The sequence below is a fragment of the Plecotus auritus genome (assembly GCF_963455305.1).
Source record: "Plecotus auritus genome assembly, chromosome: 2".
Taxonomy (NCBI): Eukaryota; Metazoa; Chordata; class Mammalia; order Chiroptera; family Vespertilionidae; genus Plecotus; species Plecotus auritus.
Genome location: NC_137771.1, coordinates 228,084,470 through 228,112,110, shown reverse-complemented (window position 1 = coordinate 228,112,110; position 27,641 = coordinate 228,084,470). Strand labels below are relative to the sequence as shown.

The 27,641-nt window shown below is 53.4% G+C and overlaps 2 protein-coding genes across 9 annotated transcripts in view; one reads left to right on the top strand and one right to left on the bottom strand.

The window, feature by feature from the left end:
• Positions 1-134: 134 nt before the first annotated feature.
• GART (phosphoribosylglycinamide formyltransferase, phosphoribosylglycinamide synthetase, phosphoribosylaminoimidazole synthetase) lies at positions 135-27,641 on the bottom strand. Of its 3 annotated transcripts, none has more exons than XM_080656368.1 (22): positions 27,571-27,641; positions 22,940-23,119; positions 20,431-20,526; positions 19,829-20,003; positions 18,538-18,649; positions 17,136-17,204; positions 16,321-16,446; positions 15,952-16,039; positions 15,710-15,795; positions 14,964-15,132; positions 13,944-14,175; positions 12,258-12,352; positions 11,136-11,245; positions 10,358-10,556; positions 8,065-8,316; positions 7,161-7,313; positions 4,477-4,683; positions 3,296-3,430; positions 2,831-2,961; positions 2,334-2,475; positions 1,296-1,411; positions 135-1,205 (listed from the first exon to the last, which is right to left on the bottom strand). In XM_080656368.1, the coding sequence occupies exons 2-22, from the start codon at positions 23,082-23,084 to the stop codon at positions 1,014-1,016; spliced, it is 3,030 nt and encodes a 1,009-aa protein (XP_080512494.1). In that variant the 5' UTR covers positions 23,085-23,119; positions 27,571-27,641; the 3' UTR covers positions 135-1,013. The 3 variants fall into 3 exon arrangements, with proteins under 3 accessions (XP_080512494.1, XP_080512493.1, XP_080512495.1); XM_080656367.1 differs by lacking the exon at positions 27,571-27,641 and adding an exon at positions 26,236-26,325; XM_080656369.1 differs by lacking the exon at positions 27,571-27,641 and adding an exon at positions 26,231-26,312.
• SON (SON DNA and RNA binding protein) overlaps positions 26,431-27,641 on the top strand; it is a 34,901-nt gene continuing 33,690 nt past the window's right edge. For all 6 annotated transcript variants that reach the window (XR_013959939.1, XR_013959940.1, XM_080656348.1 and 3 more), the window contains exon 1: positions 26,431-27,308. Coding sequence is in view for 4 of the 6 variants with exons in the window: in XM_080656348.1 (XP_080512474.1) it covers positions 27,232-27,308 (77 nt within the window). In the remaining 2 variants the exon portion in view is untranslated. The remainder of the gene's footprint in view (positions 27,309-27,641) is intronic.

Below are 27,641 nucleotides of genomic sequence, written 5' to 3'. Positions count from 1 at the left end.
TCTCTGACGGCTGTGTGTAACCTGCAGGGCTCACTGATGATGGGGGACCCCCCCCCCCCCGTCTCCCTATCTTCCTACCTGAACACAGTGCTCAGGGGCTGATGTTTCACTCCTGCTCCCACGAACAAAGACATCTATAATAAAATGTCCGTTTATTGCGCCAGTAAAACATTGACCTTTTACCCTTCTTTGTGCTATGGCTTTGTCATAGCTTAAAGGACCTTTTCTCTGGATCCATCATTATGAACACATTCAACCCGTCCCAGTAACACTCATCACCAAGACGGGCTGTCAGGCCGGCTCTGTTGCTCGTCACAGCACCCCTGCCGGTCCCAGGCGTGTGCTTGGTTTCTGGCAGTCCGATGTTCACACACATTTGGTCCTTCCTCTGCCAAGACATGGAACTGGCGGTGCCCCCGGAGCCAGGGTCCCTTTAGTGGCGGGCCGCGTCACAGCGAGCTGGGAGTTTGTTTCCGACGTCCGAAGCTTACGTTGGTGTCCTTACCTCTCGGCACTGGCCTCTACCTTTAAAGCATGAGATGTTTTCTCTGTGAACTTCACAGGCCAGGGTGTGGCTTAACATCGAGTGAAGGCTCCAGAACCTAAGGGCCGACAGTTCCTAAGCGAGGGACCCGAGTGTGGGATGCCCGAGCCTCTGTTTACGTGATGGCCGTGGCCTCCAGTCGACGTGAGGAAAGTGCGTGGCCAGCCGGCTGCCCGGCCCGGGGAGCCGCCCAGAGGTGACGTTGGCCAGAAAAAGAGGGAAGGGGGCGAAGAGCTTGGTGGCTTGTGTGGCTGACAGCGGAAGAACTGAGTGACCAGCTGAATCCCGAACAAGGTCGTCAACAGGTGGTCCTACCAGACCCCTGGAGGCAACACATCCACGTCCCGGGTGCGCCCACCAGCCTTGCCTGTACAGAATCGGTTAAAAAAGGGCGAGTTTCTGGGCTGAGGATGTGATAAAAGCCACGGGACCGTGCGAGGGGCCGGCCCTCCTTCCCGCGGAGGCGGCGTCACTCCTCCTGGGCCCAGCGGAGCCGGCCGTCCTCGCCCAGCCGCACGGCGCCGCTGGCCACCAGCTGCAGGGCCGCGGGGAAGATCCTGTGCTCCGCGACCTTCACCCTCTCGGACAGGGTGGCCACGGTGTCGCCCCTCCTCACCGGCACGGCTTCCTGTAAAATAATCCGCCCGGCATCCACGTCTTCCTGGAAAGGAAGCAACGTTTTGAACCTGACGTTCCAGCCGGTACCACTCACCCCCACACCCCAGTGACGCCGCGGTGGGGACATACTCACAGCGACAAAGTGCACGGTGCACCCCGTCACCGCGACGCCGGCGTCCAGGGCTTGCTCGTGGGCATTGGCGCCCTTGAAGGACGGCAGCAGGGACGGGTGGATGTTGAGCATTCTCCCTGGGAGGGCGAGCACAGTGTCAGAAGGAAAACGTCCTGTGACCTGTTACAGGACCGCGTGCTCTCCTGTCGGGAACAGGAGTGGGGGCAGCATTTCTCTGGAGGGTGTTTTCGTCATCAGGGACAGAGAGAAGGCAAAGGGAAACGCAGGCTCGCGTCCCAGGACGGTGGGGGCGGCAGGTCCCTGCCCTGCACGGCTGAGGACTCGCCGAGGGACCTGCAGTGACTGAGGTTGGACAGGGCCGGGGCGGGCGCTCTCTGTGGGCCCTGGGGCTTTGGAAGATAACGCAGCGTGTCGCTGGCGCACACTAGGGAGACACCAAACCCTCGCACCGTGTCCAGGGGGACCAGTGGCATGCCCAGCAGCCAGATGCCGGCTCAGCCCTGCGCCCCGGCACCGAAGGCCCCGCCTGCTCGCGGCCTGTGCGCCCGCTTGGAGAGAAAGTGCATTTACTGCTCAGACGTGTGCACAGCACAGCAGGACGCAGGGGAACTTCTGTGGGGAAAGGCAGTAACCCCAGCACTTTGTTTTCTGGCCACAACGGCCTCCCTGCCACCCCAGCAGCGCCTGCACTCCCTGAGGGAGGGGGCGGGGCGCCCGGGAGCCACTCTCTCTTGCTCCCAGACAAGTAAAAAGGCCCCCTCCGAACATGGACTCAGAAGCGGAAGCACCGTCTGTGTGGTGTAGGCAACAGCCCCGCTCTGTTAGAAAAGCGATAGTACACAGGCCAAAGGAACGGGTGACAGCGGGGTCCTGAATCACCCTGGGCATTCTCTGGGCTAAGGCGAAGGAAATGACTCTGTGACCGTGCCACACAGTCCGTGTCGCGTAAACACGCCACTGGGGCCGCCTGGCCGGTTCACCGCCCGAGGTCCACTTTCACGTGGCCTCTCAACGTGGCGCCAGGCAGCTCCCGCTCACCATTCCACTTCCTGACGAAGGGGCCAGACAAGATCCGCATGAAGCCTGCCAGACAGACGATGTCCGCGGAGAACTCTTCGAGGACCCGGTCGATGGCCATGTCAAATTCGACACGGCTTTTATATGACTTGTGATTAATCACCTGGGATAGAAAAGCAGAGGCATGATCTGTTTCAATGAAGGACACAAATAGTTCCACTCGACCTTTCCACAGGCCGCAGCCCACTTCCCTGCGAAGATGCGCTGATGGAAAGAGGTAGGGGGTGGACGGGACGAAGCAGAAAGATCGGCCCAGCACCACCCCAAACCCAGAGATCCAGAGGCCACGTGCCCGAGCCCCAGCCTGTGGGGCGGAACAGGTGTAAACAGCCGCGGGCAGGACACGCCGAGGCCGGAGGCCGTACCCTGGTGGGAATGCCCGCCCGGAGGCCGTACCCTGGTGGGAATGCCCGCCCGGAGGCCGTACCCTGGTGGGAATGCCCGCCCGGAGGCCGTACCCTGGTGGGAATGCCCGCACTCGCCGCGCGGTCCAGCCCGGCCACCGCCGCCTTGTTGGAGATGACCACGGCGATGTGGGCGGCGCTGCTCGGCTCCCGGGTGCTGTCTATCAGCGCCTGCAGGTTCGAGCCTGGGAGAGAAAAACACAGCAAGCTCACACTTCTTAAAGAGACATGTGCCCTAACACCTTTTACCTTGCAGTTCACATTCCATATCCCATCAGTTTCAGGGTACAGCGTAGTGGTTAGACATTTACGTAACGTACGAAGTGGGCCCTCGGAGAAGTCTAGCCCCCACCTGGCACCTAGTGAGTCCGTCACCGACGGGACCCCCTGGGCTGTGTGACTGACTAGATTCCCGGGGGCTGCAGAGATGACACCCCTCCGTGACCCCGCCCCGGAGGTTTCTGGGGGGGGGGAAGAGCGTGCCTGCAGCGCCCTAGGAAAGGGGAGGCCACAGCTCACCTGTCCCAGAGATGAGGACGGCCACTCGGGCCTTTTCCGGGGCAGAGAAGGGACGGAGCACGGAGCCGTTCTGCAGCGCGGGCCCGCTCGGCCGCAGGGCGTCCAGCAGGTGCCTGACTCTCACGCGGGGGGCACCTTCATTCAAACACCCAGGAGAGAAGCAAGCACAGCCATGACTGACCAGTGCGGACAGCCAGGGTCTGTGAACACTGCAGAACGCAGTATTTCGTTCGGAAGAGAAGATGTGCGAGGACAAAAGTAACAGCTTGTATTACTTAATGCCACTCGTTCCTAAAAGCCTCCTCAGGGGACACACTGCCCGCTTCAGCTAAGGCCGTAGCACACGACGGGACCTGGCCAGTGGCGACACCCCGCCTGCCAGGGCTCCACCCCGCCCTCCACGCTCATCCACGACAGTGGGGAGCTCCGGGGCTCCCGCGGAGGATGGGAACAAGCAAAGCCACTCAGAGCTGACACGGGACGCTGGCAAAGAGGGGGCCTTTCTTACTGCCACGCGAGCTGAAGGATGTGGGCTCATTTTTCCGGTATTTGGAGAAACTGCCTCAATGTGGAACCTACACCACGAAGGAATGAGAGGTGGGGGAGACAGGACCCCAAGCCCGGACCTGAGTGGAGAATTCCGGGTGGGTTCTGCCGCGCTGCCGCCTGCTGGCGCTGGTGACCGAGCCCCCGGGGAAAGCAGAGCGCTGGTCAGGGTGCTCGCTCACCACTCCCGGGCCCGAGCCGAGCCGCAAAACGCCGCCCGGGAAAGGTCTCGGGAAGTGACCCAGGGAGCAGCGTGCGGATGTGGAAGTGCAGCTGGTACAGGGCTGTGCCAGGAAACCGGTGCCCGCGGCGGACGGCTGGGGCTCGATGCCTGGGGCCCTCAGACGGCGCCCCAGCACTGCTCCCCCTCCTCCCCCCCGGAGTGGCGCTTCACTCGCCAGCTCTCACCCCGCTGGCCAAGGCGCGGCTGTCGGGCGGGGGGTGGTGCCTACGCGGCTGCTACGGAGGCCTAGCCCCGCGGCCGAAGTGAAGAGGTACATGGTGTCACCGTGTGGCTGTGGTCCGGCTACACCTGTGCCACAGCGATGCCGGAGCAGGAGGGGGACGGAGAGCGGGAGAGGTGGGACAGGCACACTCAGGATTATACGCCGAGGAGCTAAATAAGGAGCGACTACCTTCAGGGCGGGCCACCACCCTGCCGACCAGCCAGGCCTCCTCCTGGTGCTGCCGAACGTCCCTCAGCACCTGCTCCGCCAGGTCCTCCGACACCACGAGGGCGGCCCCGACCCCGCAGTTAAAGGTCCTGGCCATCTCCTCGTCCGAGAGGCGTCCTTCGCGCTGCAGCCACAAGAAGATGGTGGGGACCCTCCAGGCCCGGGCATCTGGAAACGGGCAAGCGTTGTCTGGTGACCCACCGTCGCTCTCGCAGAAAGGATGGGGGTGCGCACACGGCCATGGGAACCCAACAGCCTGCTACTTTAGCCGCGACGAAGGTCACCGTTCCATCAACAGTCAGGAGTCAACAGCGACATAAAGGAACAGGTTTTATGGACACTCATTAAAAGTGATGCTGTTATGACAGGTTAGTATTGATGGCACAGTAAATGGCAGGATAAACAGATGACACCCAACTATGACGTTTTAGCAAAACATTTACAAAGTATCTATTTATATAAAAAAGGCCAACAGGCTAAGAGCCTGTTGTACGAATGATCAAGCGTGTCATGAACAACACGACAAGTACCATCGACGCCGAGAATTCCTTACGTAAGTCTGTTGTCAAAGTCTGATGCCTGGAGGAAACCCTCAGAGGCTGACGCAGGGACCGAGTGTCCTTCGCATTGGGACGGACATTTGCGTAATTTGAAAGGGAACGGCTTTTAGGAATATGGCTACACCAACGCCCCAGTTCCGGGGGTGGCGAGCACTACGTTCTTTTTAGCCAGTGGGTGCCGGCGCCCGCCTGTGCAGGCAGCGACACAGCCGTCTAAGAGCTGGCCAGGATGGCAGTGCTTGCACCGCAGGCCCTGGCAGGTGCCCGGTGAGGCCAGCCTCGGCGCTCCATGCATCAGCATGCCACCGCTCTGAATGGCTTCAAGAGGACGAGCACGTCTTTCAGGCTCTGCTTAGTCTCACTGGGAACCCTCTCTCCCCAGGAGTGTCTGAAGCCACTACTGTAACCCATGGGCCCCTGCACGCTGTACTGCTGCTGATGGGGGCCCCGCCCTCGCCCAGCTTCTCTCTTCCGCTTCCTGGAGGGGCGCAATCCCATCTGACCACGCTCCCCGCTGACGCGGCCTGTTTCCTAGCTTCACGGCCACCTCTTCGGACTCTCCGAGGGTCACACATGCTCCGGCAGAGGGGCTAGCTCAGCACATCCAAAACCTACACCCACGGCTGCTCCGCCCCATCACTCCCCCGCCCGATCAGCCCAACCCCACCAACCCCACCACGTCATGTTTTTCTGTTCTGTTCCAAGGCTACGCAAGCTCTTTCTCTGGGGGGAAAATTACACAACCAACCAGCTCCAACTTCTCCTTCCGTCCTGCTCGCCGCCCCAGTCCTGTTTCTGACCTTGACGGCCTCCCTGTGTATGTCTCACCTCAAGCTGCCAGTCAGGCCTGCGCAGGTCACTAAGCGCGTCTGCCTTCACTGGGGAAAGGCATGTTTCTACCCCTCAAGCCAGTGTGTACAGCTGACGGACAGCTTGCCCACGTGCCCTGCCTGTCTCTTTCCCCTATAAAAACAGGGGGACACCCTGTCCTTCACTTTGCTCTGAGCAGAAGTCACTACCCCTTCCCTTTAACCAATCAGTTTCTGAGTCAGTGCTCTCTGTCCATGGTCTTTGTTTCTCTTCTCCCCCTGAGATGTACGGGTCTATCCGGGCCCTCACCCTAGAGGTACGCGGCACCTGACATGCCGACCGGGGTCACGCTCAAGTCCCTGCTGGGGGCTGACACCTTTACAGAGCTCACTCCCCCAACAGCTCTTGCAGTGACCCTACTGCTGCCAAGGCCAGACCCTGAGGACCAACCTCTGGCCCCTCCACTCTCTTGGCGTTAGCGGTGACTACCTGCATACGGGCACCCACCTTAACTTCAATCTGACCTCACTTCTTTTTTTTTTTTTAATTTTTTTTAAAAATATATTTTATTGATTTTTTACAGAGAGGAAGGGAGAGGGATAGAGAGTTAGAAACATCGATCAGCTGCCTCCTGCACACCCCCTACTGGGGATGTGCCCACAACCAAGGTACATGCCCTTGACTAGAATTGAACCCGGGACCCTTCAGTCCGCAGGCCGACGCTCTATCCACTGAGCCAAACCAGTTAGGGCTGACCTCACTTCTGACCACAGACTCCTTGCAGTAAGCACCCGAAGATTGAAACACGGATTCCAATGCCTGCTCCAAATCTACTCTTCTCCTGCGTCTGGATGCTGCCATCCACTCACCTGCTTGACCAGAGACTTGGGACTTGCTTTCCCTTCTAAGCACAAATGACTCCCAGCTTTGTCCCCTCCCGCACGCCTTGGTCCAGGCGTCACCCCGCAGAGGACTAGTCAGGGCTGCGCCTGCCCTCCCCGCACGTTCCCGGGTCTGACACGACAGAGCCTAAGACCGCCCACCCCGGAGGACCTCACAGCACTTCACCTGCCGCAAGACAATTACACGGGAGGGTTTCACCATCTGCACACATGGCCAAGAGCGGGAGAGGTGAAAGGGGCAGCCCTGTTGGCCCCGACACCGCAGGGACAAGCACGTTCCACGTGTGATCACACGTGCACTAACCAGCCTTAGTTCCCTCGCGCATCTTTTCTCCTAACAGTTCCGAGTGAAAGCGTCTCTAAGCGCGCTTACCTAACTCCACCCCGCATCTCGGAGGGAGGACCCGGGGGATGTTCTCCAGCAGCCCTCCACCGGTGATGTGGGCAAAGGCCTTGACGTGGCCCGAACGCAGGACAGGTAACAGGGAGTGGCTGTAGATTCTGGTCGGAGTCAGAAGTAAGTCCCCTGGGTATTGGAGAGAAAAGACAAAAACTTAGCCAGTGAATAGAAAACCAAACATAAGCCCTGACTGGTTTGGCTCAGTGGATAGAGCGTCGGCCTGCGGACTGAGAGGTCCCGGGTTCGATTCCGGTCAAGGGCATGTGCCTTGGTTGTGGGCACATCCCCTGTGGGAGGTGTGCAGGAGGCGGCTGATCGATGTTTCTTTCCCATCGATGTTTCTAGCTCTCTATCCCTCTCCCTTTCTCTCTGTAAAGAATCAATAAAATATATTTAAAAACAAAACAAAACAAAACAAAACAAAAACAGAACACTTTAAAAAAAAAAAAAAAAAGAAAGAAAACCAAACATAAAACAAACAACAAAACGCCCCGGCCAGTGGCTCAGGGGTTGAGCATCGACCTATGAACCAGGAGGTCACGGTTCAATTCCCAGTCAGGCCACATGCCCAGGTTGTGGGCCCGATCCCCAGTGTGGGGCGTGCAGAAGTCAGCTGATCAATGATTCTCTCTGATCACTGATGTTTCTCTCTCTCTCTCTCCCTCTCTGAAATCAATAAAATATCTTAAAAAACCCTAGAACAACGAAATGAAAATGGAGCGGAGAATGCTCGTGACTTCGTGCAGGCACTCCAGTTCTAGAACCAGGTCCAGGCACGACCACAGGACAGTGCCTTTATTCCAGCGAAGCCACGAGGGCCGCCCGCTGGATGGAGCTCAGACGTCTCCAGGCAGGAGTTCAGTGAACGAGCGCTCACCTAAGGTCTGGTCGCCGCAGCCGTGGGGAGCTGGAGAGGAGTACTGAAGGGCAGATTTAGCTACGATCTTCCTCACAAGGCTGAACCCGTTGCTGTGGAGACCAGAGGACGCTATGCCAATGACAACATCCCCTTCAGCGATGCTTTCCAGGCGAGGGAGTTGCTGGTCCCGCTCCACGGCGCCCAAGGCGAACCCGGCCAGGTCGTACTCCCCAGGGGGATACATGTCCGGCATTTCTGCTGTTTCCCCTCCTGGCGGGAAGATCACACAAGAACAAGGAAACGGTAATATTTACGCATCTGTCTGGGAAGTAGTGACACCAGCTACAATTAGACACGTGGCGGCAATCCTAAACATCCCTTAAATGCACCCTGTGGGCTGCCCAACAGCACTGTTAACCGAGTAGGATCTCAGAGGAAATCGCGCCAATTTCCAGAAAGGGCGAGGTAGCCCCCACACATCACTTGCATGAGACGGTGCTCCGTGAATAAAACGTCACGTCCTAGCAGTTAGGTCTCGGCCATGCTTTCCCTGTAGTTGATCTTTACAGCCACTCTACCTGTGTTCCAGATCAGCGGTCGCCCACTAGAGGTCCGTGAGGTCTGAAAGGTTGGTGACCGCTGTTGTAGATGACGGTACAGGCCGAGGCAGTGATGAATCAGCCCGCCCACCACCAAATGCCCCGGCCTGAAAAGCACCCACAGGGCACTGCAGGGTAACATTGTGCAAAGACACGGTCTAGTCACTCAGACTCCAAATGGGAGGCTGTCCTAAAAAATGGCTGCAAAGGCAACGGTGGCTTCTGGAATGGACCTGTCCACAGAAATGGTAACACCAAGAGGTAGCTTTATGCCTTGGTCAACCTGGATTCATTTTGCACAAGTCTCATAGACATTCACGTAATCTATATATATAAAAGGCTAATGTGCTAAGTGTCCAACCCGTCACTATGATGTGCACTGACCACCAGGGGGCAGACACTCAACGTAAGAGCTGCTGAGATGCGCACTGGCCATTTACAGAGAAACGGCACCTTGGACCTGGCACCCACAGAGCAACACTTGGCTTCCCCCAAGTGGGACACAGGCCCTGCCACCACCCTGGAGCGACACCCCAGACATCGCAGCCGACGCTGCTGAGAATGCAGCCCGCAGCCCAGCCCAGCCTGGAAACGGTGGCTGTGGGCACCGGGTAATGACATCACGTAGCAACGCCCGGCTTCCTCTCCCTAGCGACTAGCCTCCTTGTAGTTTCTTCAGCCCAGGAACACGACTTGCTTTCTAGCCAGGTGGAAACACTTTACACTTTAACCAAATGTCTGTGAAGTGTTTCCCCGTGCCTCATCTCAACTGATCCTCACAGAAGTCCTGGAGTAGGTAGATAGGAGACGCGGTGGAATCCTATTTTCTTTTCATTGGCTGGAAAATGGAGATTTAGAAACCTGACCTGACTGAAAAGAAGAAATGGTGGACCTTGAAAATGGCTTCAGGTTTTCTCACTGTGCAGAATATAGTCAAACACTGTGGCAGTTAAATATTTTACCCCTTGTTCTCCCTGTGTGATCTACAATAATAACCTGCTTCATATTGGTATTTACTGCTGTGTTGCTGACAAGTACCTGAAAGACAAGTTGGGGTGTTTCACTGGGCTAGAAAAAGTTTAGCTAAATCAGAAAAAGCAGGCCTAATTAATATATAAAAGGCTAGGTTGACTCACACATGCACAACACATATAAAGCTCTTGCTGGCGCCAATCACATATGTGTGTTTCGATCTGTCATTGTCGATTGTGAATTTGGTTGACACTTCTATTACAGAGAAAGGGCGAATAGCGATATTAAAATATTTCTTCTAATTAATTTCCTTTCAATGTGCACGAATCCGTGCACCAGGTCACTAGCGTTTCTACAAACCCTGGGCACTTTTTATTTTGTTTCCCTCCTGTGGGAAAAGTTAAGATTTAGCAAGCCCAGAACCCACCTGCCTGTGCTGCAGGGCCAGTCCCGAGGGCATGACCCACCCCGACTGAGAGGCCACCGAGAAAGATGGGATGCAAAGGTGGCGAAGACCAGGGAGACAGGGGAGGCCCGGCCGGTACAGGAATATGAGCCAGGAAGCACCTGGGGAGGCGTCAGGACACCAGGGGCAACGTTCTCTCCAGGCAGCGTGGTCTCTACTTTACTGGCCTCATCTTGTGATATGTGGTCTTCGCTCCTTTGCTGTATCGGTACCGATCCCACTTATACACGGGCTCACACACAGCGGAGGACACGTAACGGAAGGGGGCTCATACCGAGGAGGGCACACCCAGCTTTCCTGCATGCTTCGGCGATGCCAGCGACAACGGCTGCAGCTGTGCCGACGTCGAGGTTCCCACAGGAAAAGTAGTCGAGGAAGAAGAGGGGCTCTGCCCCTTGTGCCAGGATATCGTTCACACACATTGCCACCAAGTCTTGGCCAATGGTACCATGTTGGTTGCACTGCTGGGCAATCTACGGAACAGCAGAAACACCCATGGGAGATTAAGCTCCAAATCACAACTTGTCAATTTATTTTTTATTAATATATTTTATTGATTTTTTTACAGAGAGGAATAGAGAGTTAGAAACATCGATGAGAAACACTGATCAGCTGTCTCCTGCACACCTCCCACTGGAGATGTGCCCGCAACCGAGGTACATGCCCTTGACCGGAATCGAACCTGGGACCTTTCAGTCCGCAGGCCAACGCTCTATCCACTGAGCCAAACCGGTCAGGGCACAACTCGTCATTTTAGCAGTGGAGGCGCAAATACTCTCAACTTCTGGCTAGCTGCTCTGAACAATAAAGACAAAAGAACACTAGATTCTGATGTTACTCGGTCCAAAGTATCCCCTTTGATCCCCTCAAATAAATAACCCTTCCATCCAGATAGAGTCTCAACATTGTGTTATAAAACATGTAGATACTTTAGTCCTATTATATGGTTATTTGGGGTGGTTCTTTTTAGTGCTTGAATGTCAAAAGGGGAAAAATACGTAAATTCTCTCTGTTCCACACAAGGCCTTTATTCACAAAGGCATCTTGCTTACCTTCAGTTTCGTGCCAACGCCATCTGTTCCACTGACCAGGAGAGGATCTTTGAAACCCGCTGCTTTCAAATCAAAAAGACCAGCAAAACCTCCAAGATCCACATCACAGCCTGTCGGGGAGGAAACTCATTAGTCGATGCATTTCTACAGATCAGGGGAACGTGAGTACACGAACACTTCGCCATGCCTGTCCAGAGCACGCGAGAGGAGCATGTGCTTAAAGCCCGATCGGTAAGTAATTAAATATTAGAGGGACAGCTGAAACCGGTTTGGCTCAGTGGATAGAGCGTCGGCCTGCGGACTGAAGGGTCCCGGGTTCGATTCCGGTCAAGGGCATGTGCCTTGGTTGCGGGCACATCCCCAGTAGGGGGTGTGCAGGAGGCAGCTGATTGATGCTTCTCTCTCATCGATGTTTCTAACTCTCTATCCCTCTCCCTTCCTCTCTGTAAAAAATCAATAAAATATATTTAAAAAAAATATTAGAGGGACAGACATATCTCATTGAGTTTAACATCATAAACAAGAAATGGTTTTCCTTTTTTTGTTGTTAATCCTCACTGGAGAGTATTTTTCCACTGATTTTTTTAGAAAGAGTGGAAGGGAGGGGGCGAGTCAAAGAGAGAAAAAACGATGTGAGAGAGACACAGCGACTGGGTTGCCTCCTGCACATACCCTGACCAGGGCCGGGGATCGAACCTGGGACTGGTCAGTCCGTAGGCTGACGCTCCACCCACTGAGCTGAACTGGCTGGGGCAATGAGAGGTAAGAAAGCAGAAAACTACGTGTCTGTCTGGCTTCCAGGGCAACACGCAGAGAACCGGGCATCCATTCCGAGCCTTAGCCTTTGAGAACTCCAAAGCCCCAGCCAGCCCAGAGCGTCTGTCCAAGCCAGGGGTGGGCAAACTTTTTGACTCGAGGGGCACAATGGGTTCTTAAACTGGACCGGAGGGCCGGAACAAAAGCATGGATGGAGTGTTTGTGTGAACTAATATAAATTCAAAGTAAAAGAGCGGAGGGGAGAGCAAGAGAACCGGATAGAACAGCCGGATCCGGCCCGCGGGCCGTAGTTTGCCCACGGCTGGTCCAAGCTAATGCACTAGCCAAGGACCGGGCCGGACTCACCTGGTCTGGAGGTGGCTCTGGCTAGAGGCTTAATTCTCTGGACCAGCAGATTTCCAGCCGCAATGTCTACCCCCGAGTCCTTGTACGTCAGGCCCCTAAAGAATCAGAAAAACAAGACCCAAGCGAGGCCATGACCTAAGTCAGGGGAAATGATCGCAAGGGTAAACTTCGAATGGCCCCAGGGGAGGAGCCCGTGCCGTGTCTGCCCAGGAGGACTGCCCGAGCTTATTTCCTCCGTCAGCTGCTCGCACGAGGAGATGCCGACAGTGCGCCACAGCCTTTCTCTGCAGCGCTGGTGTGGGAAGGACAGGAGTGTCAAAACGAGTCCAAAAAGTGAAAATTAGCATTCTAAGAACTGGACACAGAAATCCTTAAATGGAACAGCTCTTATTGCGGTAAAAGAGAACTGTACGTTTCCTGATAGCTGAAGACAGCTAAGAAACAAGACAAACTCTGTGAAGACAGCACGAGATCACGGTGTTTGGCGCACCTCCTTCTGCATCGGGCTACGTGGTGGAGCGGCACGTGTGGAAATCAAGCTTGTGAGTCGCACTGTGGGCTCAGTGGTTGCGCCTTACAAAAACGAGAACGCGGGCCTCGTGGGATGCAGGGACACATGGAGACATATGTGAGGCTTTAAAAGAGGTGCAACGGTAAGAATATATTCGATTCTACTGGTTTAAAAACCTTCATCTTTAGATTGCAGTCCCTGCCCAGCCACTGTGGTTCAGTTGAGCGCCAACCCATGAACCAGGCCTCGGTTCGATTCCCGGTCAGGGCACATGCCTGGGTTGTGGCTCGAACTAGCTCTCCCTCTCCTTTTCTCTCTCTGAAATAAATACGTATTTTTCAAAAAGTTCATTAAAAAAAAAAAAGGATTGCAGTCCCTTGAAATAGGTTATTCCAATGGAATTTACTCATTTTAAAATAAAGATATATTTTTATCATGGTATTTTAATATTCTTATTTATATACAAAAAAGCTAGTATTTAAACTTTAAAAAAACTTGCCTACAAGTAGCAGTATAGTCTGAATTAAATTGTTAAACATTTATTTTGTCCTAAAACTTATTTATTTCTCATAGTTGAACTCAAAAAGAATAGTAACTCTGATATACAGTTAAGAAAGCAAAACACCCACTCTTGTGATGAAAAGTTTATTGATTTTCACAAAGAATTGTTGTACATGTCAACAGATGAGTCAATAAGGGTGAAAATCCATTTCAGTGACCGATGTAAATGCAGTGACAAAGAAGACTGCCCAAGTGTATAGTTTCACCAAATTAAGTCACAAAAATGGATGACCAATAGTTTCACCTTGAATTCCTTGACAAAACCAGGAATGATGATATCAGCAGTCACATTTAAATGTATGATAACTCACGGAATAAGAATGTTTTCGTTAGCTTTCCTGACGAACAAGAGATGACTGTATATATTTAAAGTGGACAATGTGAAAAAACCCTTCACACCCCTGTTATTTTACTGGGCTTTTCAGAGGGAGCTACGGGAAGGTTTTTCCATTTCAGTTGACGAGTGTTGTAAGTTGTTTTGATTCAAACTAAATGCAAATCAAAATGTGATCAGTCCCCCAGGGAGAAAAGAGCAAGGGATGCCGAGCACAGGGTCAGTGGGACTGTCTACGCTCTGCCTGCCGCGTGAGCTGCCGTCCCCGGCAGGGCATTACCTGGGCTGCTGGAGGAACGCGATGGCGCGGCCACCAATGTCCTTCCTGTAGACGGCGCCCTCAAACTTTATAGCAGCCAGTCCTTGCTTGGCCCCTTCGAGGGCTGCGACGAGCGTGTCCCGGATGGCGGTCACCGTGAGGACTCGCCCTCCGCTGGTCACCACTTTGCCGTCTTTCAGGGCTGTGCCTGCCTGGAACACCTCCAGCCCTAAAGCCTGGGCCGCGGCGACCCCTGTGGGACAGCACAGTCGGCTTAGTGGCTGCAGTGAAAACATTCTGCACGGGTGAGCTCGTTCGGCATCTCCACAGGTTTTCTTTGAAATAAAATCTTTATCTCACTTTAATGACAGGAATCCCATCAGGAAGGCATTAATGCAATATAATAGTAAACAGACACTTCTCCCAAGAACAGTCTGAGAAGTTCTTTCCATTTCATTTGACTAGTGTTGTAATTTGTTTTGATTCAAACGAAATGCAAATCAAAATCTGATCACATCTTTTACTTGAAAGTAAAGGAATCTCTCTCTTATCATAGCTATCCAGGTAAAGGTGCTTTCTTTCTTTCCTTCCTTCCTCCCTCCCTCCCTCCTTCCTTCCTAAAATAACCAATAGGGTCACTGCCATGAAGGCGTTGGAATTCTGCCACCCAGGAGACGATGGAGTGCAGTACAAATGGGGGATCCATTTATGATCATTCCGAGATCACACGTGTGACACGGATCCCATCGGTGTAGGTCACACTAATGTTCTCCTGACCCTCCGAGTCCCATTATCTTCCTGGCGCACGGCCAGGCCCATCTGTCTTTCCTGCCCAGAGAGGGAGATGGATTGCAGTTTTTAAACACTAATTCTGGAATCTGAACACCCACACCCGACAAGCAACGTGACCATGAGAAGAGCCCCTGGAAGGTTTCTGATGGTTTACACCCTTAGGAACAGAGAGAATAAAGATAAAAGGGCAGAGCCGCACGGGAGGGAGCCCGCTGCGGCAGACGCCAGCCTCTGCCCTCTGGCGCTCACCTGTTACCTCCACACCCTTGGCGTAGTCTCCGGGATACCCCTGACTTGCCATGACAACAGTGATGGCCGCCCTGTTTTCAAGCCAAACAGGCGGAGCTGCGCAGAGCAGGCCATCCAGGGTGGACTGAATCACTTCGTAAAGATCGCTTTTGAGAAGCGGGAGGATCACCTGCAAAAACACAATCCGCACGGCAACGGGGAGGAGTTTCAGTTCCCAGGCCCACTGTTCGCTGGCTTCTCGGCAAACCCGCACACCCCGCTGACCCACGGACATGGAATGAACACGGACCGAGGGGCCCCGGACCCCTCCTCAAACATCACATACAGTTTATGACTCCCCCAAACCTAACGACAGTCGTCCCTTGCTATCCACAGGATATCGGCCCCAGGACCCCGCCGCAGATGAAAAATGCTGTGGATGCTCAAGTCCCTTATGTGAGACGGCGAAGATCAACGCACACAGCCGGGCTTCGACATCCGCGGACTCGCAACCACGCACTGAAAGTGCTGTTTGGACCTGAGGTTGGTTGATTCTACAGATTCAAAACCCAGGTACAGGGAGGGCTGACTGTGTATTTATTTTAAAAAATCTGCGTTTAAGTGGATTCACACAGTTCAAACCCGTGTTGTTCTGAGTCAACTGTATTTCTCCAAGGTCATTATCTCAAGGCTCGTAAGTTCCGGGATTAGAACAACTCACATCTTCTACAAAGCAATGCCTGGTATTATCTGTAACGATTACCCACTTGGCACTCCGGGTCCCCGAAACGGCAGTTAAACTCCAGAACCTTCGGGCCATCCCTGGTCAGCATCACACCCGCATAGAGGACACCTGCGTTCCAAGGGGACAATCTATCATGAAGACTCCCTTGTGACCGACAATGAGGACATCGCCTTCTAACACTCAAAGGCACAGAAGAGCCGTAATAACCGTTCCGAGGAAACTCGAGGCCCGTGCAGCTGCGCAGCCCGAGAGCCCAGCGCGCACCTGTGTACGGCGTGCCCTCCTGCTGCATGCCGTCCACTGTCCGCTGGAGGATGGCATTTTTAATCTTCAGCAGCAAATCCTTAGAGACCTGGGGAGCAAGCAAGCAGGCCAATGTAACGGATATTTAAAAAGTCACCTTGTAAGCCATGCCGCAGGGGACAATGAAAGGGGACAAATTATCACTTTAAATTCATAAACCCTTAAAATCCCCCCCGCCACCTGGCCCTATCAAGTCGGTACCTAGCTTTATTCTTACGAAGTAGGAAAGGTGTCCCCTGAGAGTTAAAAGTGACCATAAACAGCACAGCACCGCTCAGAGCCCGTTGAGAAGACCAGCCCCCCCGCCGCGTCCGCGGAGCCGAGACACACCTGCGGGGCCGGGCAGCAGGCCCCCATGCCTCCCGTGTTGGGGCCGCGATCTCCCTCCAGCAGCCGCTTGTGGTCCTGTGCGGGCGGCATGGGGGCCACGGTCCTCCCGTCGGTGAAGCACAGACACTGCACGGAAGACAGACCGTCCGCTCACCTCACGCCCAGGAGGCACCAAGTTCATCAACGAGGGCAGCGTGAACCCTAGCTTTTCTTACAGGAAGCTTTCTTTTTCAAGTGAAAACACAACCCTAAGCTACGTACATCAAGAATCAGGTTAGGTGAAAACCAAGCTCCTCTCAGAGCACAATATTCCAACCTTTCCTCCCTTTATTTATTTTATTATTATTTTTAATATATGTGTATTTTTTATTGATTTTTTACAGAGAGGAAGGGAGAGGGATAGAGAGTTAGAAACATCGATGAGAGAGAAACATCGATCAGCTGCCTCCTGCACGCCCCCTACTGGGGATGTGCCCGCAACCCAGGTACATGCCCTTGACCGGAATCGAACCTGGGACCCTTCAGTCCACAGGCCGACGTTCTATCCATTGAGCCACACCGATTAGGGCCTTTCCTCCCTTTAAATAACACTTGATATAAGTCCAAGTCCCTTACTGAGAACTGGGGATGAGTAAAGAGGGTAAATTCTTTTTTCACTCGCATCCCAAATACTAAACACAAACGCCTTCCTTTGTTCCTGCTGGGTTTATGCTTTCAGATGAAACACCCGGAATAAACCAAGTGTTTTGGGGCCCAGGCGTCAGATAACCTAGCTCCCAATACTCTATGAGGGTCCAGAGGATGAACATACTTACTGAAACCTCTTCTCCTTCAAGAAGTTCTTCAACGACAATCGTTTCTCCAGCTGCTCCAAAAGCTTTATCCTTATTGTCGATTAAAAAGTACAAAAGCAAGTTGTAAGCGCTTAACATTTACTTAATTGGCTGTTACTTCCTACCATTTGTACCAGAGATCAATGCCTGGTATTGACATTTCCCTTTCCCTTCCTGACAGCCTCCAAGGGATCTAGGAATGCTTCCTGTAGGAGCGGCTATAGGGTCAGGCCCCGACTGACCTGTGGCAGAGCCACAAACAAGTCCCAGCGTGGAGGCAGAGCCCTCCTGGCACGATTAAGCTTGACCTTCTAGCCCTCCCTTGTTCCGGGGTAGCTAACGGGCCGTGGGCGGTGCAGCAAGTGCTGCCAAGACCAGGGGAAACGCACAAGAACATTGGAAATGTGCTGACCACTCCCCTCGTTCTGCTGTGTGCGCTCTGCCTATGAAATAAAGCTTCGCTTCCAGGCTGGGTCACTGTGTCCTCATCCAGGCACAGTGATCCACCTGGCCCCAGCTGTAGTCTCTTGTCTGACTCCTTTAATCCTTCACCGCCCCACCTCAGGTTCACCCCTGGCCGTGCTGGACGTGTCCAGTTTCCCATTTTTATTTATTTTTAAAAAATATATTCCACTTATTTTTTACAGAGAGGAGGGGAGAGGGATAGAGAGTTAGAAACATCGATAAGAGGGAAACATTAATCAGCTGCCTCCTGCACACCTCCTACTGGGGATGTGCCCGCAACCAAGGTACATGCCCTTGACCGGAATCGAACCCGGGACCCTTCAGTCCACAGGCCAATGCACTATCCATTGAGCCAAACCGGTTCGGGCCAGTTTCCCATTTTTAAAGTGGCAGTGATACGGAGCTGGCACGGTAGAGATGAAAGGTAAAGGAAACAGATGTCTTCACCTTCTCATTTTCATTTCTGATAATTACATACGTGACTAAATAATTATACTAAAGAATGTCTGTGAAAGTAGATTTCTATAAGGAGGGGACCTACAGCAACCAGGATGGATCAACAAAGAAAGCAAAGTCCAGGAACTCATTGCTTCACTGCTCCGAGACGCGGAGCACGAAGGGAGGACTCCTGTCCTCGCCGCGGCTGAGGGTTCACCTGTAGGCTCTACAGGCTGAGGACCGCCCACCTCTCAGGAGCAGACAAGGGGCGCTAGGACAGAGCCCAGGTTCCGCCATCAGTGCAGAGCGGGCGGACTCTTTCAGAGGTGGATCAGGACACAAAGTCTCATGAAAAAGAACCTACCTGCGTGTTTGCTGGATACGTTCTCCTTATCGCGAGAGAAGTTTTCTCAACTTAAGAGTGGAAGATTGTAAGCTCTACCCGGTGTGGCTACGGTAACCGTCCCCAGGAGTCCCCTACCTGCATGATCTCCTGCACGGCTCTGCAGGCCTCTTCTCGGCTCTCTGCCACGATCACCCCCTTCCCGGCGGCCAGGCCGCTGGCCTTCACGACCAGAGCAGGGAAGTCTGCACTGTGGAGACAGGTTAACCCTCAGCACCCACACACCCTTACAACTCAAAAAGGTAAGCTGTTCTGGGATTTCGTAATGATATGCTCCAGCAACGAGAGGAAGGCAGAAGAAATTACTGATCATACTGACACCATTCTGTACTTCCCAGTTTCCTTATGTAGTCCTTTCTGGTTGTGATCACAGTCACACATAATTCCTCTCCCTTCCCCCCTCCGCTTATTATGAGATCAGACTGATGCAATCCTTGGACGAATAAAGCAGCTGTAAATCGGGAATGGAATCATCTTTCAGAGACAAAGCAGTGAACCATACACTCATTCAAGCAGAAGATGTGGCTGTGTCTGAGCAATATGAACACGCATACATGGACCTTCCTCCGAGGGCACAGGAGAAACTGTTGTTGGTAGTTTCTTCTGTTGAGGGAGAGCGAGAGCGGAAAGGACACTAAGTAACCAAGTCCTCACCACCCCCGGGCATCCGGCTACTGGGAAAGACACTGATTTTATGCCTCAGAGTGGAGAAGTGGTGGCACAAGGCCACCAAGTGGTGCCTCCTCACTCTGGGTAATTATTCATTTAAAATCCTACCCTTTATTTCTGAAGTTGTCACGGTATACATCAAGCATGCGGCCCGCCGGCCGCCAGTGTGACATGCTCGGCGTACATCAACTCGGCTGTGAAAAGAGTGCATGACTGCCAAAACCGGTTTGGCTCAGTGGATAGAGCGTCGGCCTGCGGACTGGAGGGTCCCAGGTTCGATTCCGGTCAAGGGCACGTACCTTGGTTGCGGGCACATCCCCAGTGGGAGGTGTGCAGGAGGCAGCTGATCGATGTTTCTCTCTCATCGATGTTTCTAGCTCTCTCTCCCTCTCCCTTCCTCTCTGTAAAAAATCAATAAAATATATTAAAAAAAAAAAAAAAAAAAAGAGTGCATGACTGCACAACTAGTACACCTCTGCCGCCAGGAACTATTTAGCGTTAAATAACAAAGGCACCTTTCTGCAAGGTCGCAGGGTCTGCTCCACATGCAGGGAATTCCGCTTTCTTCTGATGTTGGAAAAAGGCAGCCAAAACAGAACGAGCCCCCCCACCCCCCAATCTCACATCAAACGGGCGATGTAGGAGTGACCCCAACACGTGGCTGTCGTCGGGAACAAGCGCCCTCCCGCCAGCCGCCCACCTCAGGATGAAGCTGCGGGCCTCCTCGAGCTCGGTGAAGGCTCTCCACCGGGCGGTGGGGATGCCATGTCGGTCCATGAACTCTTTGGCGAACCTTTTGCTGGACTCGAGCTGAGCCGCTTGGGCTGTGGGGCCAAAGCACCGCACGCCGGCCGCCGCCAGGTCCCCGACGATCCCTACGAGGGAAAGAACACCTCCGCTGAGCCAGGCCCTACCACCCTCAAGAAGAACGGGGGTCACATGAAAGCTCCATGGAGCCACTGTTGGCCAGATTTTCATGTTGTCTACAGAATAGGAACAAAAACGCTACAAACGTGACTCAAATCCGGAAGTTGTTTGTTCTACTGAAATACATGGATCGCTAAATAGGAACATATAAAAACATATAAAATGTTCCCTGTGGCTGCAAATTTGATTTCTCATTCATCACATTTCTGCTGCCTGAGGAAAAACCAACCTAAACCTGTAAATTCCAAGAGGGCGGGACGCCTTTTTCCATGTTGTATCTCGTTAGGACCCTCCTCTCTGAAGCGAGCTGGACGGGACGCTCCCCGAGCTCCTTGGCACCGGACGGACAGTGACAACAAACACAGACACACTCACCAGCAGCCAGAGGGGCCTCTGGTCCAACCACCACGAAGTCCACGTTCTCCTCTTTGCAGAACCGAGCGAGGGCGCTGTGATCGCCGACGGGGATGGCTGCGACAGAGGAGACACACCCGCCCCACTGCAGACCTTCTGTGGGCCCCTGCCCTCTGCAGCTAAGTCTGAACGCTGTCATGCCTATTCACCTGGTGCAGGTTTCCTCACGGGACAGCAGGAACCGACAAGGCTGAGTTCTCTGCTGTCACTGCAGCGTTAGACATGAAAGACCAGGAAGCGTCCCAAGCACCTTCTCAACCACGGGGTTTGTGACTGCACAGTCCACAAACGTGTGTCGCAGGATGTGCTCAGAAAACGGTCTTCACGTTTCACTCACTCAGGATGCCCTGAGGACCACTCTGTGCTGGCTACTGCCCTAGTCACCAGGTGAAGACGTGAACACAAACAGGGTCCCTACATGCAGGATGCTTTTAGTCCACTGTGGGGATGCTGGGTAATAAATATTTAAGGAGAAAAAAACCCCAGTGTGAACCAAGTAGGCACACTGGGTATGAGGTGAAGTGGGAGGCTATTCTGGTCGAGTCAGGGAGGGTTTCCTCATGAAGAGATGTTTATTATTTTATTTTTAATATATTTAATGATTTTTTTACAGAGAGGAAGGGAGAGGGATAGAGAGCTAGAAACATCGATGAGAGAGAAACATCGATCAGCTGCCTCCTGCACACCCTCCACCAGGGATGTGCCCGCAACCAAGGTACATGCCCCTGACCGGAATCGAACCCGGGACCCTTCAGTCCGCAGGCCGACGCTCTATCCACCGAGCCACACCGGTCGGGGCATGAAGAGCTGTTTACACCAAGAAGTGAACGATGTGAGACTGGGTTCATGTCTACCCGGGAAGGCGGGCCAGCTTTCTCTGGGACGCAGTGCCAAGGAACGGCAGGGGCCCACCTGCACCAGGCGGGGCTGCTGCTCCAGGGGGCTCCCGCTTCCCGGCATCCGGACCACCCCGTCAGCTGGTGCCGCCAGCCCACACAGCGGTCCTGGGGGTGAGCAGGGCCGAGGGGGGGACCACGCACGCTGGGCGAGCGGCTGCAGACACCCTGGGCTGGGCAGAGCCAATGACCTCGGCAGAGCCGAAGGCGGCAAGAGGGAGGGGCGCACCGCACCTGCCTCTGCAAGTGGCAGCAGCCTTGGGACGACGGGCTTAGATGTCACCTGCCTGCACGACAGCAACTGCTTCTAGAGGGAACGTGCCCGTTGTTGAGCACGCAGACCCAAATCTCACCCCGACCTAAGATCCCAGGGAAGCAGGCATTTCCTTAGTTATCGTTTCGTCTGATTTTTGGTCCTGTGCACGCAGCCATCTTCTCCCAGCCCGGGGCCGGCTGGGTCACGGTCTGCTGTCCACACACACCGTGTGCCACACAGGGGACCAGGCACGGTGCACGTGGTGCAAAACAGGACAGCCGAGCTCCTCGCCCTCATGTGGCTCATACGCGAAGGCTTAGGTTCCAGGGAGGAGATGAGGGTAGAAGGCAGACAACAGGAAAGTAAAGATAAACAGGCAATGGTTCACCATTGGAAACATAAGACGGGGTGAACATGCTTTATTTGGAACTTTAGGAAAGGCGCCTGTGAGAGGGGACAGGTAGGCTGAGACCTGGACAGAGGAGCCAGTCATGCGAGGGGTGGGAACAAACACAAAGACCAAGGCAGCTCCGTTTGGGACCCGGCAGGACTGCCTGTCCAGAGCAGCGAAAGGGCGCAAAAGATAGGAACGATCAGGCTGGAAAGGCAGGCAGAGGCCAATCGCAAGGGCTTTGTAAGGAACGTCGGGGAGGCTGTTTTACTGAGCCCGACGGGAAGCCGCTGAAGAGTCTCATGTACCCTAAGAAGTGGCCATTTTTTACTGGTTGAAGACATAACCCTTGAGATCTATTATGGAGCTAGAATTGTCAGAACTTATACTTAATGACATTGCTCAACTTTTAAAAAAAAATTGATTTCAGAGAAGAAGGGAGAGGTAGAGACAGAAACATCAATCATGAGAGAGAATCATTGTTGATTGGCTGCCTCCTGCACGCCCCCTACTGGGGATCAAGTCCAGCAACCCAGGAATGTGCCCTGACCTGGAATCAAACTGTGACCTTGTGGTTCATAGGTCAACCACTGAGCCACACCGGCGGGGGTGCGTGGGGGGCACTGCTCAATTTTCCATGTCCAAAAACATATTAAAATGCCTTTAACCTATATTAGGCACTTGTGATGTTAATGGATGTGCTTTATAAGGTTTAAAATAATTTAAGATAAGGAAATGCTACACTCCAAACAACAGAATACCTTAAGTTTGCAATAGATGGCAAGTATTCACATCACCCCACAAGTTTTGAGGTTAAGGAAAGCATTCAGATCCGCATAGAAACTGCCCTCACAGAGCACAGATGTAGCTTGACAGTTTACCATTTACAGTTATTCACCATCACTCCCCACTGGAACACATGATTACCGGCATTGGAAATCTTCTCGGAGCCCGCAGTGCCTGCATTTCCGGGGGCGACCAACACCTGCTGGACGTGAGACGACTGTGCCAGCTTCCAGGCCAGCGCGTGCTCTCGGCCCCCGCTGCCGACGACCAGCACTCGGGCGGCCATGCTGTCTGCAGCAGGACCCCAGCAGGAAGACGCGGCTGCAGGAAGACCAGGGACATGTCAGGGTGCACACGCTTTGGAAATCACTTTTCCTAATTACGATGATGTCTGCCCCCGACGCATTTGTGGAACCTTAGGATTCGTCAGCTGAGAAACACGGCTGCATTCCTAAGATACTGGGGAGGATTTTTAAAATGAGGCAGACGGGCTAGGGAGCCAAGTTAAGGAGTGAAATGACAACTCTACTCCTTCGTTGATTAAAAATCAACAAAACTCCCGTGAACAATAACCCTTCTGTAGGCTTTACATCTAGAAGCGAGAGCTAGCAATCATCCAGCCTCAGTGAAACATGAATCCTGATGTTCAGACCAGAATTTAAAGTAACTGTTTTTAAATCTTGACAACACACTTTGAGGGCCACAGTCTCGGTCACAACTACGGAATTCTGCCGCTGCGTGAAAGCAGCCAGCAGCAGTGCATGGGTCAGTCACTGTGGCTATGGCCAGGAACGTACAGAAATAGGCTGCAGGAAGCCGTCAGAGGTTTGTAAAGAACCATGGCTGGGTGTCAGTAACTTTAGGCATAGACATGGCAACGTGAACTTTATACTTTTCATGCGCTGTAAAAACATTCTTCCTTTCATTTTTAAAAAAATATATTTTATTGATTTTTTACAGAGATGAAGGGAGAGGGATAGAGAGTTAGAAACATCGATGAGAGAGAAACATCAATCAGCTCCTCCTGCACACCCCCCACTGGGGATGTGCCCGCAACCAAGGTTCATGCCCTTGACCAGAATCGAACCTGGGACCCTTCAGTCCGCAGGCCGATGCTCTATCCACTGAGCCAAACCGGCTAGGGCCTTCCTTTAACTTTTTTCACCCACTTAATGATGTAAAAACGATTCTTATTTAGTGGCTGTATAAAAACAGGTGACAGGAAGGACTGGTACAGGGGCCGTAGTTTGCTGACCCGACGTAAGAAGTTAGTGCAATATGTTAGAAAATTCGCAGAGATGGCAAAAATCAAATTTGAACACATCTCACATTAGTTCTGGCATTTGATTCTCAGCACCACAGCTATCTCTCAACTGAAGCTAGCAGTGGGATCTTGGATAAGCTCTATTTGTACTTCAATTTCTTCCCATCTTAAAAGATGGAAGAAAACTTGCCTTATAAGACTACGTAAGAACGAACTAACATTTATATAAACAATTAGCACAATTTCTGACATTCAGCAGCAGTAAATGCTACCCTGTTATATTTTATTACCTACTTTTATCTAAATTAATACTTTAGGGATAGAAATAAATTTTAACAGAAAAAAAAAGCCCAAAAAACAAATAATTTGTCACATTAATGTACTAATTTCCAGAGGCATTGAATTACGTAGAAAGCAAATAAATAACAGGAAAAAGAAAACTGCAATCTTTACTTTCTTACATGATGCTAGGATTACACATTTAAGTAAAAATCTAAGCCCTGCCCGGTTTGGCTCAGTGGTTAGAGTGTCCGTCCGCCTGCGCACTGAAGGATCGTGGGTTCGCTTCACCCATGTAGCTCAGCTGCACTAATGGATATGTCTCTAAAAATCGGCCGAAACCGGTGTGGCTCAGTGGATAGAGCGTTGGCCTGCGGACTGAAGGGTCCCGGGTTCGATTCCGGTCAAGGGCATGTACCTTGGTTGCGGGCACATCCCCAGTGGGGGGTGTGCAGGAGGCAGCTGATCGATGTTTCTCTTTCATCGGTGTTTCTAGCTCTCTATCCCTCTCCCTTCCTCTCTGTAAAATATCAATAAAATATATATAAAAAAATAAAAATCAATGGAAAAATATCCTCAGGTGAGGATTGAAAAAAAACCTAAGCTGATGATGCTGTATTCCAAATGGTTATGATGAATTAATCTTCATAAATCTATTAGGTAGATGCTACTCCCACTCCTGCAGTACAGATAAGAAAGGGAGGCGTTAGCCCTGGCTGGTTTTGCTCAGTGGATAGAGCCATCTGCCTGTGGACTGAAGGGTCCCGGGTTCGATTCCGGTCAAGGGCACATGCCTGGGTTGCAGGCTTAACCCCATAGGGGGCGTGCAGGAGGCCGATGATCCATGATTCACTCTTATCATTGATGTTTCTCTCTCCTCCCTTCCTCTCTGAAATCAATAAAGATATACTTTAAAAAAAAAAAAAGTGAGGTATTAGGTAAGTAACTTGCTGAAGGTCACAGGGTTAGAGGGGGTGGACCCAGGATTGCAACACAAGCCATTTTCCGTGAGATACTGGAACAACTGAGATGGTAATCATTGAAAATCTGAGAAAGGAAATATTTCTGAATTAACGTTTCCGAGAGGGGAAAGCTACTGTAGTTTAATGGGAACCACAGATTTGCCATGGGGATGGAAGTATCTGAAATAAACATAGCTTTGCATTTAGTTTGAATAAGCGGGGAAGGGAGTCCACACCAGGCGTGGTCAGGAGGCCTCAGCCACAGTGCCCTGGTTTGGGATGAAACTCTCTCCCTTTCTAGCTAGACCAGTGGTCGGCAAACTCCTTAGTCAGCAGAGCCAAATATCAACAGGACAACCATTGAAATTTCTTCGGAGCGCGGAAAACCGACTTCTGCGCATGGGCCACGAAGTTTGAATCACACTGTACGTGCGCGCCCGCACGTGGTTATTTTGTGGAAGAGCCACACTCAAGGGGCCAAAGAGCCGCATGTGGCTCACGAGCCGCCGTTTGCTGACCACTGGCTAGACACCTTGAGGACCTGACCGCCTTGGGCCTGGGTTATCTAGATGAGTAACATAACGAACGAGCCAGGGGGAGCCTGGGAGGGCCTTGGCGAGGAACATAGAGTAGAAAGCAACTGCAAACGTGCACCCATCCGCCGGAGACAATGGGTGCATAACAACAACAAAAAAACGCAACTCAGGCTGACAACCTGAAACAGCGTGAGAACCCAAAAAGGCCTGCGCCTTAGAAAGGGAAAGTGGTAGACCCGAAGCAAGCCTCCGTTCAAAGGGAAAAGGCAGATGGCCACCCCCACCCACGGCACTTAAAATTCAGGTGACGATCCCCACAGCCGAACCCCTCCCCACTGAGTTTCATTCAGTTCCTGATACGAGAGCCCCGCGAGCCCCGGCAGAGGTGTACTTTACTTATGGCGGAGAGGGCTCGCGCACCGACACCAGGGCCACCGGGCGGTCTGCACGCCGCACTCACACGCTCGCTGCGCGCCGCGCCGGAAGTGGGCCGAGTGAGAGCCCGGCGCGCGCCGCCCGGGCCCCGCCCACCCGCAGGGGCCTCGCCTCCCCATTGGCCAGCGCGCACCGTGGCTCCTACCGCGAGGAATTGGGCTGTGGGGCCCTGGCGCTCTGGGGCGCGGTCCGAGCGGCCCCCGGGCTTGCGCGTTTACGATGTAGCACTGTAGCGTCCAGGGCCACCCAACGTTTCATGCCTCCCCCTAGGGCCTCGGCTCCGAGGAGGGGCGCGCCCTGAACGCTAGCCACACGTAGCTAGTTATGTGGCTAACGAGTCAGAACGGCCTGGTCCCTGACCCGAAGGCACCGGGCTTTGAACGCAGGTTGCTCACGAGCTCCCGCCTATGGCTTAACCAACTCCCCACCGCTCATAGGGTGTCATGGGAGGTGGAGGGGAATCGTGTTCTTCGCGTTGCATCACAGTAGGGGCGGGCGCTGATGGTGCTTTCCCGGATACGAGTCCCTGCTGAAACCGCCTGGGAATGTTGGGGGCCCCGTCGAACACCATGTCGCCCTTCTTGGCCCCTTCCCTTATGCCATTTAACCTCGGGCATTTAGCAGCGAGAGCCTCTTAAGCCCCTAAACACCGCTGGGGGTTGACAAAGTCGCCTCGAGAGAATCTCCTGTAATGGCGCCTGCGTCACTCACTAACATGGCGGACAGAGCCGTGCGCGGCGCAAACGTCAGCAGCTCTACCCCGGCGGCTCAGAAACAGCGGAGGAGAGCCAGGCCGTGCGCTCTGATTGGTCCTGAGGCGGAGCGTGCGGAGCCAAACGTTCCCACATAAGCCAATCAGAACAGCGACACACGGAATTGGCCGCTGCGCCCTCTCCCGAGGCATTCTGGGAGCCTGGAGGACTAGCGAGGAGGAGTTGAGAGAACGGAGCGGACGCCATGGCGACCAACATCGAGCAGATTTTTAGGTCTTTCGTGGTCAGTAAATTCCGGGAAATTCAACAAGAGCTTTCCAGGTAGGCGCTCTCCAGTCTCTTCTGCTCCCAAGGGACGGATAGGGCCCCGCGTAGGGCACCTTTATTCACAGTCGCCGTCGTTCCTCGCCTCGGGCCCCGCTACGGCCCCGCCTGGGCCCGGGATCCATTTTCCGCCCTCCGCCCCCCCCCCCCCTCCGCTCCCTTCCCAGCGCGGAACTTCGCCCTTTCCACCGTAACCCCGACTCCCTCTCCTGAAACCGAGCACAGACACTCGCCCCACTGCTGTTCGATCGCCCCCTACCCTTCCGCGGCTGTGGGCCCGGGTGTGCGCCGAGACGGCCTAGTTCCTCTTCGACTCCTCCTCCGCCTCGC

Bases quoted from the DNA above. Each gene is read 5' to 3' on its own strand.
- GART (XM_080656368.1), bottom strand. From the start codon at position 23,084: ATGGCCGCCCGAGTGCTGGTCGTCGGCAGCGGGGGCCGAGAGCACGCG. The intron at 16,447-17,135 runs GTAAGTATGTTC...TCTTCCGTGCAG, and splicing joins TTGAAGGAGAAGAGGTTTCA to TGTCTGTGCTTCACCGACGG. The intron at 15,796-15,951 runs GTGCGCGCTGGG...CTTGGAACGCAG, and splicing joins GGAGGGCACGCCGTACACAG to GTGTCCTCTATGCGGGTGTG.